General features: G+C 42.9%; 1 protein-coding gene across 1 annotated transcript in view; it reads left to right on the plus strand.

Annotated features, from left to right (window-relative positions):
• Positions 1 to 21112, plus strand: part of cadm1a (cell adhesion molecule 1a) — a 274145-nt gene that overhangs the window by 224156 nt on the left and 28877 nt on the right. The window contains exons 5-8 of the mRNA XM_083665385.1: positions 3492 to 3650; positions 8928 to 9024; positions 10839 to 11011; positions 17969 to 18058. Coding sequence (XP_083521511.1) covers positions 3492 to 3650; positions 8928 to 9024; positions 10839 to 11011; positions 17969 to 18058 — 519 coding nt within the window. The remainder of the gene's footprint in view (positions 1 to 3491; positions 3651 to 8927; positions 9025 to 10838; positions 11012 to 17968; positions 18059 to 21112) is intronic.

The following is a 21112-nucleotide window of genomic DNA, read 5'->3' on the forward strand; positions in this document are numbered from 1 at the left end:
TATTATAGCCACTCCAAAAATAAGCTCTAAATGATACCACGCCACTTCTGAGAAGGTCATTATCAAAAATAAATGGTATCATTGTGGGAAGAATTCCCACCCCACCTCAAAGAAAAGTAGCCTTCTTAGACAACCTCAGTAACCCCTCCTATGGAAGTGTTACTGCATATGATGATAATGCAGCGCAGTGAAATTCAACCTGTCTTACAAAACGTCTTAGCCTTGGAGGTCGATGGTGCAGTGTCTGCAGTCTAGTGTTGTTGAAGAGAGTTTAGAATTTTCAGCAAAACTAGCAAAAAAACAAGCTAACTGAACGCTGTGCTATACCAGTGCTTGACCTTAACACAGTATTTTGAAATGCAATTTCTGAGAGCAAAACCACTTTGAGCAGTGATCAATTTTTCTCACCTAATCGTCTCTTCTGATCACTAACAATTTATCATGGGGATTTAGAGGTATTTGATTGCTAAAATCTTACATTCTAATACCTTTAACTTATTAATTAATGCCATTGGTCAGATAGCCTTCTCAGCAGGTGTTAAGTTTGCTAGGAGTTCAAACTTCACACAGTGCACTTTGGCCCTTGAGAACTGAGGTAAATCCCCCACTATTTGACCTTGTTTAATCTGTCTGATATGACTGTGTTTGAGATAAGCATACAATCTTCAATCTCATGTATGCATTTGCCTTTTATTAGTGATGAATTAGTCCCAGTGTTCAGCACTCAACTTGTCAAATGGAGTAACATGCACCTGTTTGTCACAAAGCCACATTTTCATCAGCTTTGGAGACAGCTGTCACCTCGGGTGAGTCTATACCCAGCAGATACCTGAGAAACAACAACTACACTGTGCTGTGAGCATGAAAGGAGTTTGCCATTTCATCCTAACATATCAAAGCTTAATGAAGAGATTCTCTCTCTCACCTGATTTTCCCTCACTGTCTGTCATTCCCCTCCTGCCTCCCTCTCTCTGGCCCTGTCTCCCACCCCTGATCAACCTCTCCCATCTCAATCAAATGTAGTTATATTTTCTTTATTGACATGACAGAAATGCACTCATGTTACCAAAGATTGTTACAAAATCAATGGGGAAAAATGTATCTACTCTCCACCTCTGCCACTGTCTCTCCCCCTTGCTTGTCTTTGTGTCATTGATGTGAGATATTCATTGTGAGAGAGTGTGTTGTCTACATTGTATAGCAGCAGTTAACCATCAGAGGGTGGTGTGTGTGTGTGTGTTTGGCCTGTTGCGTGCAGGGCTCAGAGCCGTGGACCACCGCCGTTGTATCTCACTTCATAAAACACAAATAAACCATCCCATCCACACCGCCAATGAGTGACTTACAAGTACAGCAGTCCTTGACAGCAAGCAATGTTCAGCTGATTTACATCCATTGACCATTCTCAAGGACGCCACCCTCTTTCTCCCCCTCGTACAAGGTCACTTTCAGAGAGATACTCTATTCAGAGCCACACAATAGCCCGCCTTTATCTCCCTTATGTTAAGTTGTTAATACTACTCCCCCGTATCCTTGAGTCCGACCTATGGTTTTATTCTGCTACAAAATGTATCTGTCCCATTTTCAATCTGTGTGCACACTTGGTTAATCAATAAATAAAATGTATGTTGTGGACACAGCAGAACAAAAAACACTCTTGTTTTCAGGTGTGCTTTTCACTCCAGGGAGGCTTCCATCAAAGTTAGGTTGGCCACCCAGCCTTCTCCTGTTCATGGGCTGGTGGAAGCAGCCCTTCTCAATCAAGGCACCATTCGGCACCAGCCTTCTCCTCTTAGAGGCTGGTGCCGCCCAGTGCCTTAGCTGAGAAGGGCTGCTTCCACGATGCCATGACGACATCGAGGCATTCGGCAAGGAGAGGCAAACGGCCGTGCGGATGGCAGTTTGCCACTCCTCGGATGGGTCACCCTTCAGCATTATCCCATCTAACTTGGTCCTCTTGGGCCGTGGATTTTGAGACCAGAGGATGCTCTGCGGACTGCATCCATGAAGGACATGTCCAGTTTGGAGGAGACCTCATCCTTCGGCTCCCACACCGCCGCATGTTGGACAGAAAGGAGGGAGTCCAGTTCAGCACCATCATCTCCATCCCTTGTCGGAGAACTCCATGTTGGAGGAGCAGCCAGATAGCTCGCTAGCCTGTCCTCATTCAACTCCATGCGCATCGTCACCGAGCCAGGCCTCGAGATAGGTCCAGTGATGGAGGATGAGTCAGTGTGGGGGCAAAGTGGGCAGACTGAGTGAGAGTTTTGCTTCCACAGAGCACGAGTGCATCCACTCAGGCAGGCCATGTGGCTCACCTTCTTGGTGCGTTGTCACTTGGGTCTAGTCGAAACCGAACCATGTTATTGTGGTTTTATATGATGGATTGATTTCTAACCCTAACTATGTTGTATTTTTTATGTGTTGCTTTGTTATTGTGTAAATATTGTGGACAGGCAAAAGAGCCATTGGTCTCAGTGCATCTCCCCTGTACAAATAAAGGTTAAATAAAAAAAATTAAAACAATAAAGACAGTGGTTGGCACACGCACTACAGCCGTAGCAGGGCCAACAACTGAAAGAATAACATCTCCCTAGAGATAAAAAAAAAAATGTCCCCACACACCAAAGCAGTACAGCAATGAAGCTACACTTTATGGTGGAAAATGCCTACCAACTCTATCTCGCTATTTTGTGCTAGCTCTGTTCACTCGAAGTGTAAGAACTAGCAACTTCTAGATTAGTCACGTGCTTAAATTGTAATGGTGACGAACGTGCTAGCTAGCAACAGTCCCAGCGCTACACACGGTAACTACCTAGCCGACCGTCCAAGTGCTAGCCATAGCCTACACGTGGGACCTAGCAAGTTAGAATAATAACCTGAACTGCAGAATTCCAGTAACCTGTCCAACACCCCGGGAGAATCATCGGATTATTGTTACAACAGTTTAATTGTAGCTAGCTACCAGAATACGACTACAATACACTTCAGATAGTTAGCGAGTGAAGAGTGGAAAGGATGAAATGGTGCGTTTGCTGCATCCCTTTTGGGACGGGTGATAGGTGGGGCTATCGTTTGCAAGCATCACCGGCCTGTACCAGGTGTGATTGAATAGGGGTCTTCAGTGAAAGAGAACAACTGCAATGTCTCAAAAAGCTCCCATACCAGTCACCCACTAAAGATATCCACTCTCAAATGTTCAAAAAGAGAACACTTCAGTACTATCTACAGTACTGTAGCTCTTGTTCTGCAAGTCTCACATCATCGCTGACACCTGAATCATAATCTCACAGATGGTACCTTTCTACTGATACTATGCATGTAGTCCCTAAAATTGTAATGCTGTAGGCTGTTAACTTTGGGCATGTTCATTTAGAGGGAATGCCCGAAAATGCCTCGGGCATTCCCACATTACCACAAAATAGGTTTATGAAGGTCTGTAATGGTCTCTGTGATCTCTATTGAATGGTGGCTGTTATATTCCCTCTCAGGCAAGTCCAATGTGGAGAAAACATACGACAGGATGTTCACTGTGACCAGTCGTCTGACGTTTACCGTCACTAAGGAGGATGACGGGGTGCCTGTGGTGTGCATCGTGGACCACCCAGCAGTCAAGGAATTCCAGGCTCAGAAGTATCTGGAGGTACAATGTGAGTATAGACTGACGCTCAAAGATATAAAATATCTTTAAAATATAAAATAGCATGAAAAAAAAATGTGCACAGTATGCAAACAAACCATTGTATATATTATCCTTGGGCCCAAATCCAGACAACAAGCCTGATATGCCTGCTGTTAACCTGTCTCTGCATCAGGCTCTATTTTTGCCAGATTTCAATGTACAGGCATTATGATGCAGTGCATGACTTGACCTTTGGCTCGGTTTTGGGCTTTCGATCACATTATCTATGTAAAGGGTACGGATATTTTTTAATAAAGTTTCCTTCAAAACCTTGGCATATGGCTCATAGTATGCCATGGCAAGGTTAACCCCAGCCATGCTTGTTGCTCCCAGTACAAAAACAACATGGATGCTCTAAATGACCTTTCTCAAGAAAAGACAGAAGAGATCAGCTCATCTGCTGGGCAGCATGACATTTGGTCAGCCTCCGATTACAGCAGAACCTGGTTCGGCTGCCTGTCCAACTGCCAGGGCAGATTTGCAGCGGCTGCTGTCACACTTTTGTGGTGCATTGATACTGAAGTAGCGAAACCAAATGGTTCCGCATTCCACTCTTCTACATGGACCAACCAAAGTGGTTGCACAATTGTATTATACCATTGTAGCGTAAAGAACATTGAGAATCTCAGAAAATACTGAGAAGTAAGGTGATGATCAACAATTCACAGAAAGGCTCGAGTTCAGCTTCAAGATAGCCAGCAGGCAGTCCAAATTCTACCCATTCTAACTCTCTGGTCTGACTTGTGCACTCTTATCAGAAACAATGCTTCGCTATGCAGTCGCAGCAGGTGAAGCAATCAATGTTAAAGTTATTGAGTGCATGGGGCTGCCCTAATGGAGTTCACTCTGCAATAGAAAAACATTGTGCAGGGATATTAAATAAGACAGTAATATTGATGGGCCAGACAAGGAAAACAGTTCTACCCAGCGCTCTGTTGCCTCCCTCAGGGTCACTAGTTCAGATGCCCCAGGGCAGATGGATCGCTGGGGCTTGAGTACTGCTGGGGGGAAGGAGATAATAATAATAATAATAATAATAATTCTGTTACCATAATGATAATGGCCCCTCTGTCACACAATATGCAGCTCTCATTTCTCCCAAAGTGGCAATATCAGGACTCAACAGAGTTCTTCGAGGGAAAGACGTTGTAGCTATCAAAACACCAAACAGAAACCTTCATTTTCTTTCATGTTAGTGTTGTGAAGATGACACGGTAGGAAGACACTGTGCTTGAGTGAGTTGGGAACAGTTGTGAGATGCGATGTACAGCCTGGACCAGAAACAAAGCTCTAGAGTTTCTCCTTTAAGGGTACATGCCTAATCAACAGAGTCAACACATGGCGTTGCGCCCATCCCTGTCCATCACCAACAATGAACGTTGCCCTCTGACAGGCTGTGATTAGGACAGATGGACTGCCCACAGATTGCTGTGTGTTGACCGGCAAGGTTGGACAGGGGAGTGCCAGGATGAGGTCACTGTTGACATATTTGGTGATCTGCAGGTACAGCAACTTATACCTCAGCCTCTGGTATATTTACATTCACTTTATAGTATTTAAAAAAAGAAACATCCAGAGGTCAAATACATTTTTGTTATTGACTAAGGTCGGACTTAAACATGGTGCAGCGATTACTGTTTAATGTCAATGTCAAAAATAGTATGATAATGTTGGATAAAGAGACCTCATGATGAAGCTACTGTAAAAGAGCATTGCACTTGTACACTTGCGTCAGGGTGATCAAGTTGCTATGGCATAGTATATTGCATCACTACAAGCTCATTTACAGAGAGAATATTAGATTTAGAGTCCTTTGAGGTACTCAGGGCTTGGACCAGTGCCAATGTTTAGATGCAGTATCAGCTATGAGGACTAACTACGAGGGCAAATGCTTCTCAGGGATTCTAAAGGGCATGTCTTTCAATGTCGTAGTCCACAGCATTTTGCAAAGTCATTGCAAGGTAGTTGATCATTTTAAATGTAACCCTGTGCTACTATTTTTTAAACAACTGCTCAATTACACTACTGCTGCTATCAGTGTATAACAAGAAAAATAGCACTAGTATAGATGATAATGATGATAACTACAGTATTAACAGGACTCCAAACTGTACCCATACTGTGGGGTATTTATTATCATAGTCCTCTGCAACTGCTGTTGCTAGGGCCTTTTTTTATTTATCTTTCTTAATGAAAGGGAAACAACGGTGAGATGTATTTTCTTTCTTCCTTTTTCAGTCTTTCTCTCTCCCTTCCGTTCTTTTCTCCCCTTGCTCTCATTAGCACTGTATATAATACAGAGGCTTGCTCTTTCTTCTGAACACCCCAGGTCCTCTGCAGGCAAGCCAAGTCTGCCAAAGGGAGCAAAGGGGGGCCTTATTAGTGTTTACTGACTGTAAGACACATTCAAAGGCTTCCCAAACTGATTTGCAGACTTTTATAATCCGGTGTTTCCTTAAATGTGGAGAAGGCCTTTCTAACATAAAACATCTAATGCACGTTTGATATCCAGATGTGGCTTTTTACTGGCAGCATTTGTTGTCCTATCATCTCTTTTTGTTTTATATTACAAGGGCAGCAGTTGGTTTGAAAGTTCATAAACACCATGGTGATTGTTTCTTTAAGCCTGGTCCGAGCAATATCAGTGGTAGAGTGCTATGGTGTTTTGGTCCAGCATGGAATAAACATTACATTTAAAGGGTTGAACTAATCTCATGAGGTTAGAAGTTATATATATACACTCACTAAACACTTTATTAGGAACACTATACTAATACTGGGTAGGGCCTCCCTTTTCTCTCAAAACAGCCTAAATTCTTTGTGGCATTGATTCCAAAAGATGTTGCAAACATTGCTTTGAAATTCTGGTCCATGATGACATGATTGCATCACGCAATTCCTGCAGATTTTTCAGGTGCACTTTCAAGCTGTGATTCTCCCGTTCTACTACATCCCAAAGGTGTTCTATTGGATTCAGATCCGGTGACTGGGAAGGCCACTGAAGAACACTGAACTCATTGTCATGTTCATGAAACCAGTTTGAGACGACTTTTGCTTTGTGACATGGTGCATTATCATGCTGTAAGTAGCCATTAGAAAATGGGTAAATTGTGGCCATTGAAGGGATACACATGGTCAGCAACAATACTCAAATAGGCTGTGGCATTCAAGTGATGATTGATTGGTATTAACGGGCCCAAAGTGTGCCAAGAAAACATTCCCCACACCATTACACCACATATCTCCACCATGAAAAGGTGTACAGGTGTTCCTAATAAAGTGTTTGGTGAGTGTATATAGTTATATATGTTATATGAAGTATATGAAATATATTCTTCAAAAATGGCAATATATAATTCATTTAGAAGTCCAAAAATGAATGTACCAATCCTAGATTGCCCATTGAGTTTCACTCATTTCACCTTACAAAATAACTCCTACCATGAAACAACTACTGTTAAAATTAAAGAATATAGGTTTTCTCTGGGACTCTTTCTTACATTCCCACAACCTTAAGAACTTAATCTGTCAAATCATGTTGAGATTCAGCCATGAGAAACCTCACCTCAAACAACATAGTAACCCTCCCGCCCCCATCCCCGTGCAGACAGAGCAATGCTTCCCACTCTCCCAATGTCAAGTGCGTGTTCACTTCACGCCGAATATAGTATCTGTCACTGAAAAACCCATGGATATATGGTGCTTTAGAGACACCCCTTTAGGGCCTGGCAATGAAAAGCCATTCGTTAATTTGCTGTCTATCACCTTTGGTGAGAGTAAGCCTGTGGCAGCCAGTCATGTTAATGGATGAGTCAAAGGTTGTTACGGAGGGACCATAAAGGTCAGCGCCGACCCTGTGGGGGCAATGGACTGTTGACAAACTGGACCTTGGAGAGGAGAGGAGAACAGAGCAGATAGGAAAGGCTTGTCGCATCCGTTCTAAGTGGACTCTGTGGAGCAGAGAAGAAAGCACAAACTTCGACCCCATTAGGAGTAGCTGTTTTTTGGGGGGATCCATATAAACAGGATAGGGCAGTAGTTTTGAGTGCCAAGCTCTGATAGAACTTAGCATAGAAGGCTAATAATAACACAGTGTTGATAGATTCTACTCATATAAGACTCATATCTTATATATTTGATATATTTTACAAGGTACAAGTTATTTTTCTTAAAGACTGTCCCTGTAAATGACTTAGCATTAGAATTTCCTAGGGAAGTCAGGGGAGTTCCCCAAGGCTTCTAAATCCCACGAACCAAGTGGGCCCATTTTAGGCTGCCCCCTATACAGGGTGGGACTGCATAAGGGCCCTTAACGACCGAAACCCTTAAAACCCAAGCTGCCCACCCCTGGTATGGGCACAATTTCTCTTCTCATCAAATTCATGAATAGTAAAATGTAGCTGAGGCTAAAGTGGCCTTTGTTGCAACAACATCAAGTTTGTTACTATGGAGATGGACCGAGATGAACCAAGAGCATCGCAGAGTGGCCTCCTCAATGACTACTCCTTCTGGAATGCCCACAAGAGTATATGTACCATCAGTTTCTTATAGGGGACCACAAATAGTTTGCTGTCGTTGCTTTTAAAGGTGCAATACAGTATGTAACATTCAAGCTTTCTAAAAGCGTTCTAATGATTGTAATTTCTATATTTAATCAGTAGAGATCAGAGAATGAGATCCTTTAAAGAGATATTTCATTTAAGAACACTGTTTTGGTCCTGAAAAGCGCTTTCTATCATGCCGTGTCCTACCTGACACTCGGTTTGTATATAAACATGTTGTTACTGGCCTGAGGTGTTCTAGGGGAGTGGACTTTTTTTCTCCTTTTTGTCTCTGGTGGCTGCCTCTTACATTTGTGCGTGCATGCAGAAACACAACAGCTAATCTGACACTGCAAGTCCATTTTGTGGAGGTTATATTATTATTCGGGAGGATATTGTTGTTTGGAACTTCTAACTGAATTTCGTCATGGTGGCCAGAGGTGGCAGATTTCCAACCGACTCACACCCTGCTCCTTTAATGAAAATAACTTTAAACAGACACTTGAAAAGCAATATTTGTTCTTTTGCACCACTTGTTTACTCTTGCTTTGTGAGTCTCCCCAACAAACCTTTTTGTTTTCAATTCCATATAGCCTGCATCAACCGAGAATAAAGAAGTGCTACGTAGAGGTGGGCAATCTTGATAGCCTTGAACAGCACCTGCCACGTTGACACACTGTCTCCCCCTCTCCTCCCCTCCACAGACAAACCTGAGGTGAAGATTGTGGTGGAGTTTCCTGAGGGGCTGACGAGGGAAGGAGAGAACCTGGAGTTGACGTGCCAGGCCAAAGGCAAACCCCAGTAAGACACTCTATACCTCCACCTGTTGGATACCCGCACCAGCCAATTAGGAACCTGCCATAAGGGATACACACACACGCACACACAGACACAACACTGACACACACACAAACACACACACACACACACACACACCTGCACATACAGTATACACACTCACACACTTTCACAGGCTTACTGATGTTATGTGTATGAATATTTATGGCTATGGAGTAGCGTAAATGTCTTTTTTATTTTGCCTCCAAAGGGGAAACTGTCTTCCCCCTTGCTGTTAGCTTACATCCCCTGTCATTAGCATTCTCTGGCTGTTGCGCAGTTAGGTTATGAGATGCTAATGCATTGCCAGGAACACACACTGAGAAGGAAGCACCCGACAGTAGCTTCAGGAGCCAGCGGTGATGTCATCGCAGTGAGCCTGCTGCAGTGATGTGCCGTGGGTACACGCACCACCCCATTACCTGACATCATCAGCCATATGATCCCGCATTATTAATGTCTTCCTGTCACAACACATCCTAATTGAGGACAGGGGGATGGAATATCAATACATGTCATATACTGTATGTACAAAAACATGGGTGGCACCTCTCACATTTTTATCTAATTTTGACACACACCAGACAGACACAAACACACACACCTCCCCAGACACACACCTCCCTTCCGCTCCTCAAGATTTTGCACGCAGCAGGGAGACAGGCACTCAACCGTATTCATTTAATAAAGATGAAAATACAATCAATACAGTGAGCAGAGAATTGGAAGTAATTTTCATTAGTGCTTGTGAGAGTTCTGCAGTCATTACAGGCACATGGTTCTGGGCTTGGGCCATGTGTGGCCATTTGTATTCTAGATGCCCACCCTTCTTTTCCCCCACAGCCTCCCTATCTCGCTCTTTCCTGTGTGTTCTCCCTGCATCCCCTCCTCCTCAATAAACCACTTTTTCTAGGTCATTTCTCTCGCTCTATCCTGGGAGCATGGCGTCTTTATGCCGGCGTGTGTATATTTAACCTCTGGTTCCGTCTTCCTGAGATTTTTGCCCCAATGTGGGATTTCTCTCTCTCTAGCCGCCCGCCGCCACCATCAATTGTTGTTTTTTCACCCCCTCACAAAAGCGGAAGATCAACTGTTATTGAGCTCAAACTGCTCTTTTGTTTTGAAGCTTAGCGCTTTTTTCCTGCCTCTCTCTTTCCCTCTTCTCTCTCACTTGCTCTCCTCACCAGTCTTTTCAAATTGAGGGAAACACATTTAAACACCAAAACAAAACAGAACAACAAGAAAGGCCTCGACTCACTCAGGGGAAATAATGGCACGCTCGTGCAGCCATTGAAAGTTGTGCAAGCAGAACACAGTTAAGAGGCACGTTTTTTCCCCCTTGGTAGTGTTCTCAGAGCTCATCGTCATAGAAATGGGATCTGTGACTATATATGGCCCAGCCAAGGTAGCGAGGGAACAAAGACAACTGGTTAATGAAGTTACGGTCTAGGGGGCTATTACTGTATAAGAAAAAGGCACCCACAAAATACACACAATTTTCAACACACATAAACAAACACACACATACACACACACACTTCAATGTGTTGCAGAAGGTGGAAGACTCTTTTGCTTCCCCTTCATGTCCTCTAAGAATTTAACATTTTCCATTGGCGTTAGCAATATAAAGTATCTTCAGTGATCAAGTGCTGTTGATATTCACTTTCTTTACCCAATGCCTATTACAGATGATTTTGTGTTACTTTGAGAGCCTGCATCGTTTAGAGAAATCTTTGGGAAACACAGACTGACCAGTTAGATGAATGTCCCTTCTACAGGCCACAGAGGGTCAACTGGGTCAAAGTGGACGATGACGTGCCCTCCCATGCCGTCATCACTGGCACCGACCTATTCATCGAGAACCTCAACAAGTCCTTCAACGGTACCTACCGCTGCGTGGCTGCCAACTCAGTGGGCGAGTCCTACGACGATTACATCCTCTATGTGTATGGTATGTACCTTGCCTTCCCTTCCCCCTTTCTCTCTCTACCTCTTCTTTCCCTCTCTCTCTCTTTATCTGACCCCACTCCTCACACCCCAATCCCCCATCTCTCTCCCCACAGCGTTATCTGAACATGGCTCGATACCATTGATTTCAGTGACATTTCCTCCCCTGCAGGACATTATGGTCTAATCTGGCAATTTTTAAAAAATTCCCCTGAATTTACTTTCTGATATCGCTTAGTGCACCTAAGCCTGTGGTGAAATTATTTGCTGCTATTTTCAGAGGGCATTAATGGACTGAAAAGCCCTTTTTTAAAGGGCTCTGCCTTACTCAGGCTCCTGTTGCTAAATAGAGTTTATTTACAATGGAGATGCGGGAGGCTGTTTTAATAATGAAAGCAGTAAAACAACAGGCCTCATGAAAGACTAGAAACTGATATTTACCACTTTCTTATCACAGCTATTAAAATGTATATGGACAGAGCCATTTGAATAGATTATTGAAGCTAGAGGTGTGTGTTAGAGTTGTATTGGTACACTCTATTGTGTGCAGACACTGTTGCTCCTCCACCATTGACAATGGCAGCAGGCCCACACTCTGGCATTGCTTGTTGCTCCAATAGCTCGCCTCACCTGGAGGTGTAAATTGCTTTGGTAATTGTACCAGGCTTTTTGCACATCTCTACCCAGCTTTGACCCTCAACTCTGGGGATGCATTTCCTCCCTCTCCTCTCTCCCACAGAGAAAAGAACAAGTGAGAAACAAACACCACATGCAACCAACGGTCCGCTAAAAGACTACGGCAATACCTCCTCTCCATTAAAAGGAGCCTCTGTTCGATGACTTTGATGTCTATTCCCCGATTTAATATATTCTGTAATTTACCAGTGAATCATGTCCGACATTAGACTTTCTAATACAGAGACAGGACGCCAGGACCAGGCTCTCGACACTTAATCTTGCACTATGTTCTTCTGACACACACACACACACACTTCACCTCAGCAAGGAGCTGTTAACAGAGCGCTCTGACGCTGAATTGAATATTTCCCCTCCATTACAATATCATAAGACAGCCAGCGGTGGCATCTGCATGTATTGTACTGTTATAGTTATTCCCCTTTTAAATTAATGGTCTAACATCTGCTTATTACAAACACAGCAGCCCTGACATATCTGAGATCCTCTCTACCAGAGACAAACGCACATACAGCTTCAAATGGCTTTTAACATGGTTTTTTTGAGGGGGTTTTGCATATTGTAGTTCAATATTGGTGTACTACAATACCGACTTTTAATGTCACGGTGGCCAAAATTAAATAATGCATGTATGACATACTCAGGCCTATGTAAACAGTATTCATTTCAAGTATTACTCACACTGGTGCTTATTTCACTGTAATGCACCGTTCTGCTGGTTAAGTCAGGGGAAATTACAATTGAAAATCCATTTGAGTTATTACTGTCCCAGCATGCACATTAGGAGACTCAATATCCTCTAGGTTAGAGTGGTCTGGAAAAAACATATAATAGGGTTTTTTCCCCTCCATCATTTTCATTGAACCACCCACAGAATTTCACATCTAAACCCATCATGGGCCCACATACAGTATGTTAAGACCCTACCTCACAAAGACTCTGAGGCCCCCCTAGGTTGACAGCCAAAACAGATGTAGCACCAGCCACCATCCTTCTAATACATTTGTTTCCCCGCTATTGTGACGCTAAGTGATGGAGAGCACCGGGAGGGCAGCTGACACTAACCTGGTTAACAGAGAAATAATGCATTCTCTGGGACCCATTTCTTAAAGCAACCCGGTGCCTGGGAAACAAGCCCACTCCCCTGCAGTCGAATGAGATCTAGCACCGAGGACTTTAACAAGTTTACAGACCGGTGCTAACCCAATAAAGGAGGCCTCCCCTCTTCCTTCACAACCTTGGCTTTTATTGCACTGCTCTCTCTGCGGCCTGTCGCTCTCACTCTCCTTTCTGCTCCCTAACACTTCCTCGCCAGTGCTTCCGGGGTTTTCCTACGCCCAGCCGCCGCTGTTGGCACTGGAAATCAATTGTGTCCGATTCCCTCCCCAAACCAGAGTGTGTGTATGTGTGTGTGTGCCGCAATGTTCATCCTGTACACTGACATCCTAGGCATCTTTACCAGTAGTTTGTGAGGAGGAGGCTGTGCTATTGTGTCATCGGTGGCCTGTACAGTATTTCCACTGTAAATAGACACATCTAAGCTGAATAAAGATAGAAAATGTTTCACTGTAACCCAGTTAGCCTTCATCCCACAGTGTCAGCAGCTCTGCTGCTTGGAAATGAAAAACATTATGAAAAACACTGCAGCAAATAAAAAGCAGTGTTTTTATTAACTGCCCTGTCCTAACCTGGAAGGGAAACTAATTTGTTCCCAATACAGCAATGCATGTTTAACAGTCTGAGATGCAGCCAGACAAGACGGTGTCCTAGCAGCGCCACATCAGATGTAACTCACGATCAGGGAGAGCCTAACTGGAGAAACAATCTACTACAGCAGCTGCAGGAAAACAAGATCTGCAGTCCTGCCACAGCAGCAGATCCAAATCCCATCACCCAGCCACTATAATGAAGCTGTAAATTCTCCCTCCTGACACAATTGCTCCCCATCCTTAACAAGGGTCTTGTGCGCTTTCATTAGATTTTGGAGGCTAATATTTCCTCTTGGTTAGGCCTGGAGGACATTTACAAGGTAGATGGCCTGAGATCAATGATAACTTGTGTCAGACATGGCTACTTTGACATTCTGCAAGCCATCTGCAAACACACACATGTGTCCTCCATATCCAAGAGCCCCTCTTATTTTTTATGGTTGAACATATAAAAGCATAATTAAGACAAAACATAGGCAACGCTCCACATGAGGCAAGATGGCATTGATCTAGCCAGTGTAGGTGGCTAATTTGTCAATGGACCTCTGAGCTAGTCTTCCCCATTTGAAAATGAACAGAATTCGGTAAACATATGACAGTGAGTGCCCAACAAGCGACGTTTGCTGTCGCGACCCCAAACCGTGTTTATTAACACATAATCGTCCGCCTCTGATTGCGGGGATGAGCCGTCGCAACAGGTGCACCTTTGGCTTCTGGCAGCTGTCAAAGAGCTTGTTTTTCCCTGTTATTTTTCCTTATCCTCCTAATTGGGAGAAGAGCAGGGGGGGTGGGGGGGCGAGCAAGCTCTGGGTGCCATCCCATAGCTGAGCCTGTGACAGTAGGGGCACCCAGTGCCTGGCTAAGAGTCGGATGCTATCTGCCAGGGTGATTAATGGGGGGGTGGTTTCTCTCCCGTGCTGTTCATTAGCTTTTAATTGGAGTCAATCACCCCCAGTGCTCCTTTGGCAGTGGGAGATGTGTGTTTTAGTTATTGTTATTGTGCCGGCTGCCGTTCACCAATCTCCAGTTTTTTTCAGAATTCTCTCCAATGATCAAGAGGGATTCTGCTAAACAAAGGCCTATCTGTGTTTTGTCTTCTGGCTCTTAATAATAATAAAAACTTCAATCTTATTCTGCCTTTGGATATTGCACAAGAACAAAAGAGGATACAGTATTATTGAGTGTTCAGGAAGAGAACGCTTAGGTGTTCCAATGCATTTCATACCCTCAGAGCACAAAAGGGCCTGTTTTGGAGATTTTACCAGTATATCCTTCTTTTTGTTTGGACAAAACTGTAAAGCTGTGTGACACAAGCAAGACAGGTGGCTGGTGGTGCGATCAACAGCCTAAAGTAGTTCTGTGGTAAAAGTGCTCTATTAGCTGAATTGTTCTCTTTTTTACCTACTGTTCCTTGAGTGAGTGGGATGGTTAAACCTCCCCACCTGTGCCAGTTTGCCTCTCCCACATCTCCATTTTGATTAATGCGTTAATTGCTCTTCTGCCTGCATCCTTGCTGCACTCCCCATATTTGTTTTCACACACGTGTCACATCCACCTGAAGTAATTGCTGGAGATGTCTGTTGATACTCAGCAGTTCGCAGGGGCAAAACAAGAGACATCGATCAGAGAAACTGTGGTCCCAGGTTCACATTGGTTTCTCAGGTCTGTCAGGTAGTCCCAATTTTTAATGCAGCCCCTCTTCATGCACTCCTGCCTGGGACACAGATTCATAATCTACCACCATAAACAAGTCACAGTGACTCAGCAGGGAAACACAGCCTCAAGCATTTGAAAGTCAATAAGCTCCACCAAACTTTGATATACCATAGCGGCAGCAATGAGTGCTTTTTAAGAAACATTTGTAAACATTCACCTCAGTCTGCACTGTTTGGGGGAAAGCAAAGAAAGTATAGATATGTGTTAGCACTGCCAAGTTTTTAATGAGCTATTGACACCGATGATCCCAAGCATCTGCTGGGTCCTCACAGTTCATTATGGGATAAAACCAATTAAGTATCACTACCACAGAGCTAGGGTTTGTCAGCTCCCCAACATGTGTGAAACTCATCAGCGCAAGCTGAGTTAGCCAGCCCACTCCCAGCTATTATGTCCCTCACCTATTTGTCCATCCAGCCATTCATTTGTCAAGCCTGTTACAGGAATGGAATATTATGTACTTGGTAAAGATTTTATAAAATCTAATTCAAATCACCAGAAGGCCTTGGTTTGCTTTTTGACATTGCTCCAAGCTGGATCCGAGAAGCTATGAGCATCTCTATGATGTTACTTGATACTCTTTATCTTTTTATCCACATACAGTATAAGGTGTTGGATGAGGAAGATTGTTCATTTTGTGAAACTAAAAACTACTAATCATACGTACACAAACTATCTATATAACTGAAATGCCCTTAGGTAAGAAAATTAGCAAAACAGAATCTATAACTTTTCCAACTCATTCAGTATACTGAGAGAAATACATTACATTGAAAGCAAACCCCTTTTCACTAACAAGATACTGTAGACACCTTCAAGGATCTAAATTTCATGGCTGCACTTTATTTTATAAAAAAAAAACGACACCATCAGTGCAGAAAACTGATCACAGCGTTAACTCCCCGGGTTCCGCTCACCTTTGGCAAAGGTAATCAACACGGGGTGCACTGTTCCGAGAAACACAGTGAAAGCAACTGCCCTGTCAAGGCACGCCTTGTGAATCACAGGAGTTTAGGACAGGTAACAACTTAGCTCTGACAACCCATGATCCATAAAAGTACTTTATTGACATGCCAAACATACAAATCTCTTGAAGTACCTCGCCCTGGAGAAATATGGCGCTCAAACTGTCCCCTCATCCCGTCTGGGGAGAGTGAAAGTGCTACAGACATGGGGCCTAGTAGTAGGGAAAGTGACCTCTGGATACACTACATCACAAAATGGCTGCTGTGTTGACAATAAGAGTTTGGATGAATGGATTGCTGCCCTCTGTAATTTGATGAATCATAACACAATTAAGGAATTTCATTTTTTAGTCATTCTAGCTTTTACCTCTGTAACAGGAGAGCACTTGAAATTATTGCAAGTAGCCTAGGTGAATAGCCAACGGAAAGTTAATTATTTTATTAAAGTATCTCCCTCAGATCTCTTCCGATGTCTTTCATACTTGTAAGCTTCATTAACAGTCCCCCGGCATACACTCTCATAACATTCAGTGCAGAGACACAGTTGCAGCTACTGTAGTATTACAAGCTGTCAGTCAGAAATGAAAGCAATAAAGTCAAAGTTTTAAGCTGCTTTTGTCTGCCCCACCAACCCCCTCTTCACTATGACTGTGCATGAATTTGTGAACCAAGAACAATATTTAGACCTAAATGGTTATAAAGGAAAGCATATACTGTAGGGACAGTTCCTGAGTAGCCTAAGAGACTTCTTTAGTAGATGCATCATTTTGAAGTAGGCATCATGTGTTCTCCACTCATGACAGACACTAGTCTTATAACTACTACTCTCCCCTCCTCCTGCTTGGCTGCCAGTCTCCCTCCAGGAGGGAGGGAGACTGGCAGCCACTTTCCCCCACCACCACCATCGATGTTAACATAGTAGTGTCTGTCTGGACAGAAATGCCTAGTTTACATCACACGTCACCACTCACATCTGTCAGCACAATAGCACCCTTCTCTGTCAATTTTTTTTATAGAGAATGGTGCTTATTTTTTCTTGTTTCATTAATGTTAACCTGTTTGCTCACCATCTCCTGCAAAGATGTTTCGCTGACTATAAAAAAAATACCCCCAATCACTTGATCTCTGCACCCCTTTTAATACTTCCACTGTTTTTAGTCCACTCCCAGGCAATCAGAACAGTATGACAAGTTTCACCGCGAGTGATGTCCCAGGTTCTTATCAATGCAGTCCACTGCTTCAAATGGGAAAATAGCATTTTGATGACCCCCTACAGATATTGGTGGGGGGCTAATGAGGTAAATAGGAAATGTAATGGTGGGGAAAATGGCCCTCAGCTCAAGCCCGTGAACGAGTCCCCAACCTGAGACCTCACATTGAGCACTGTGTTTGTTTATATTTTGGCCTCCGACATTGCATGTTTTCATTGTTTATCATGCCATCATATTTTGTTGATGTACTGAGTTTTGTTTTCGTTTTTTGGTTGTGTTTGTCATGGGCATTTATTGATTGATATCATGCCAACAGTAAAGTCATTGGAGATTTTACTATTCACTGTCACGTTTTGTATGAAAGTTTATTTCATATTACAACACAATAAGGACACATTTTACATTTCAGTCATTTTAATATTGATTCCAGCACATTCCCAACCTTGCTAAGACTTGGTTTACAACTGTCTAAGAGATTATGCACACAAACCAAGAAATGCACAATAGATCATGAATATTGCAATAGAAACACTGAACTAAACTATATGTCGTACGGTATCAATAATGTCCCCCATCATACCAACATTAAATCATTGTGTTGTTTTTATTTTCATGGTTTACTCATTCGTTTCCCTGTCTATCATGTATTTGTTTTCTCACCCAGATGCTCCCACCACTACCCCTATACCCACTACAGCTACCACCACTACCACTACCACCACCACCACCACCACCTATCCTGAAGCCACTCAAGGTACAGTATGACTTCCAAGCATGTGCGTGTGTGTGTGTGTGTGTGAGTACTTGTTTAACAGGTAGCATTACCATCACCCTCCATCCACGAACCACCCACCCCGATTGTGTGTGTGCCTTATATCAAATGTGTGTGTGAGAAAGAGCGAGAATGCCAGCCAGCTAGACCCGGCTAAGATTCCCATGCCCGATATTAAAAACAGAATCCCACTCGAGGCCAAGTCGCTTCTCGCTCTGCATGGCTGTCAATGCCACTTGTCAGAGCCGCTTCGCTCTTGTCATATTTCTCTCTGAAATCTTCAGTCTTTCTTCCTCTCTCCTGTGCTCCCACAATCTTATCACAATCTGGGCCTGTATCCCGTTCTGTCTGAGCCTGAGATTACAGAACCTCTTTATGTTTCCTGAGGGTTGACAATGACACCATATTTTCATACACTCAAACAAAAGAGCAGGGACAGGTGAACCATTCCCTCGTTCTCTTTCTCATCCTAGCAGTCATTCACATGACTCACCTCCCTTGTTGAAAGGTGTCTCGGTGACTAGAAATGTTGATATCTCATAGTGCTAAAGTACATTCACGATAAACTTAGTAGTAAAAGTGATATGCAAAACTTAAATGTCCCTTGAAATGGAAATATATTAATAGTAAAGTATTAATATAATATTTGGGTTAACCCTAACCCAAAAGTGAAGATATTAGCTTTGATGCACCTTGATGAATCAAAAGCTATTTAATCGGGGACGCTTAGTGGCGTAGCACATTAATGTGCTTACCACGTAATCACAAGGTTCCTGGTTCGATTCCGACCCTTGACCTATCTTGCATGTCATCCCTCCTATCTCTCCCATCCTTCCTGTCAATCTCTACTGTCTCTATCCCAATAAAGCAGATATGCCCTAAAAACATTAAAAAATAAAATAAAAAAAGAAGCTATTTAATCATTTTATTACAATTGCAGTTATGGGATGTTTTACTTTATTATTGTTAGTACATTTTCTCTGATCATTGACTCAACTTACAGGCAATATATCTGCTTTTCTGGTAGTCTCTACTAGATTGTCTCCTATCTCCTATCCTCCAATTATTGCATCAGTCACACCGTGCTTCGCCGTACTACTGATTATGCTCGTGAGTAGCAGTAGTAAGTTGACTAGATCTGGTGGTTGCAGATTCTGTCCCAGCCAGATGATTATTATTTGTGTCTTTATTCAGACAGACATGAAGTAGTGGGAGTTAGATAGAGGGACACAGAGTAGGAAAGGCTGAGACAGGGTGATCCAGAGGTAGATCGCTCATGGCTATGAGCTGCTAGCAGTACATGCTCAGGCACAGCCAGTTGATATGTAATTGATGCTGAATTGATCTGATAAACAACTAATGGATGGGGATGTTCCCTCTGTATTTTTGTGTCACAATCCAATAGCTTATATGAGAACAATGAGACAATGTCATACATCACAAATCAGTTACATTCATCAATTATATTGCCAGCTGGATCATCAATATGCCAGCTGGATTGCCACACTGTTTTAGACAGAAAAATCATGAAGAAGGTATTGTCAACATCACCTTTTGTGGCCACTAGTAAAATGTAGTTAGGATTTTCTCCCTCTTCGTAACGACAAAAATACTTGCTGAGGGCCATTTTCAGTATTGCAATTCCAAATCTCTGAATTGTGCATAAACAAAAATACCACTTTGTGGCTTGCTTCTTAGCAGAACAGCCTTGAGCTAGAAATGCAATCAAAGTCACTGACACAGTGTTCCACACACAATTGGAATAAATCTCCCAAGGCAGAGAAATGATATGCATTGTGCTTGATTATGCCATCTGATTGGATTAAATGAAAGACCTAATGGTGAAGACTGATTGGATACACCTTCTCCTCAGATCAAGGAGGTTGGTATGTCTAAGTAGGCTGTTACCTGCTTTGCGAGACTCACTCATTTTTGGCAATATAGAATTTAACCTAATCATGCTGAATTATTTGTATTAAAGTGGACCTCGGCATTGCAAGCACCAGTATTTGCAGGAAAAAAAACACATTTGTGGTGTCTTCCAAAAACCCTCTCTTTGCTTTTAACTCTCCGCGGCATTCCATTATTTCTGTGTATTTAGATCTGAGGGAACAGTCTCTTATGGCCGTAATGCTCTCTGCCGGCTGATTTCATTTATCCACACCACGGATGTGTATAGATCAGAGAGGCAGCCTCAAACGAATCTATCATAGTGCGTGAAGGGGTAGAGGCCACTTAGAAATTTAATACATTTTTTATAAACTGTCTATAAGGGGACTGGAATGGGGTATACTTTAAAAAAAATAAAATAATAATAATAATCTATTAAAGTCCTGAAGCACAGCTTAAAGTGCTTGCTGGCTTCAGGAGGTGACATTTAGAGATGACTAAATTACCATTTACAGTACACTGTACACAAATGGCTAAATGGAAAGACCTTGCTCACTAGCTTCCGCACGGAGGACAGATGTCATTATTTTCTATTTGTAGTGCCTCTAAACACAACTCAGATATTTATGTTAATCGATCTTTTACAATATAGCTTTTTATAATAAAAAAAAAAAGCTTTTTGCAAATTTGATCAAAGGTCAAAGCTGTCTCAATTTTTGTCCCTTTCTGCCTTACTTCATCTTACCCTACACTGTCTCTCCCTCTATCTTTCTGGAGCATTCTATCCAAAGTATTCTTTTGGTCACATTTATTTTTTCACTTTCACTTCCTTTGTCTACCTCCATCTCTCTTCTGTTTCTCCATCTCTACATCACCAGATGTGGAGGAAGGCAGAGGCAGAGAAAGATGTTCTCCTCCTGAAACAAACCCATTGATTCTGCACTCCATCCTAAGGGCAGGCCGTTGTCCTTTTAGTAGTCAAGGGCAACAGTGGATTATTGTGACTTCTGATGCGGACTTACTCCAGAGTGCAGAGGATGGTAGGCTGTCTGTTCAGTGAAGTCCTCCAATACCCAAACACTTGATCATCCAGCACACTCCCTTACCCTCCTCCTTATCTCCCCCTCTCTCTCCTTCCCCAAAAAC

Source organism: Argentina silus (assembly GCF_951799395.1).
Source record: "Argentina silus genome assembly, chromosome: 2".
NCBI lineage: Eukaryota > Metazoa > Chordata > Actinopteri > Argentiniformes > Argentinidae > Argentina > Argentina silus.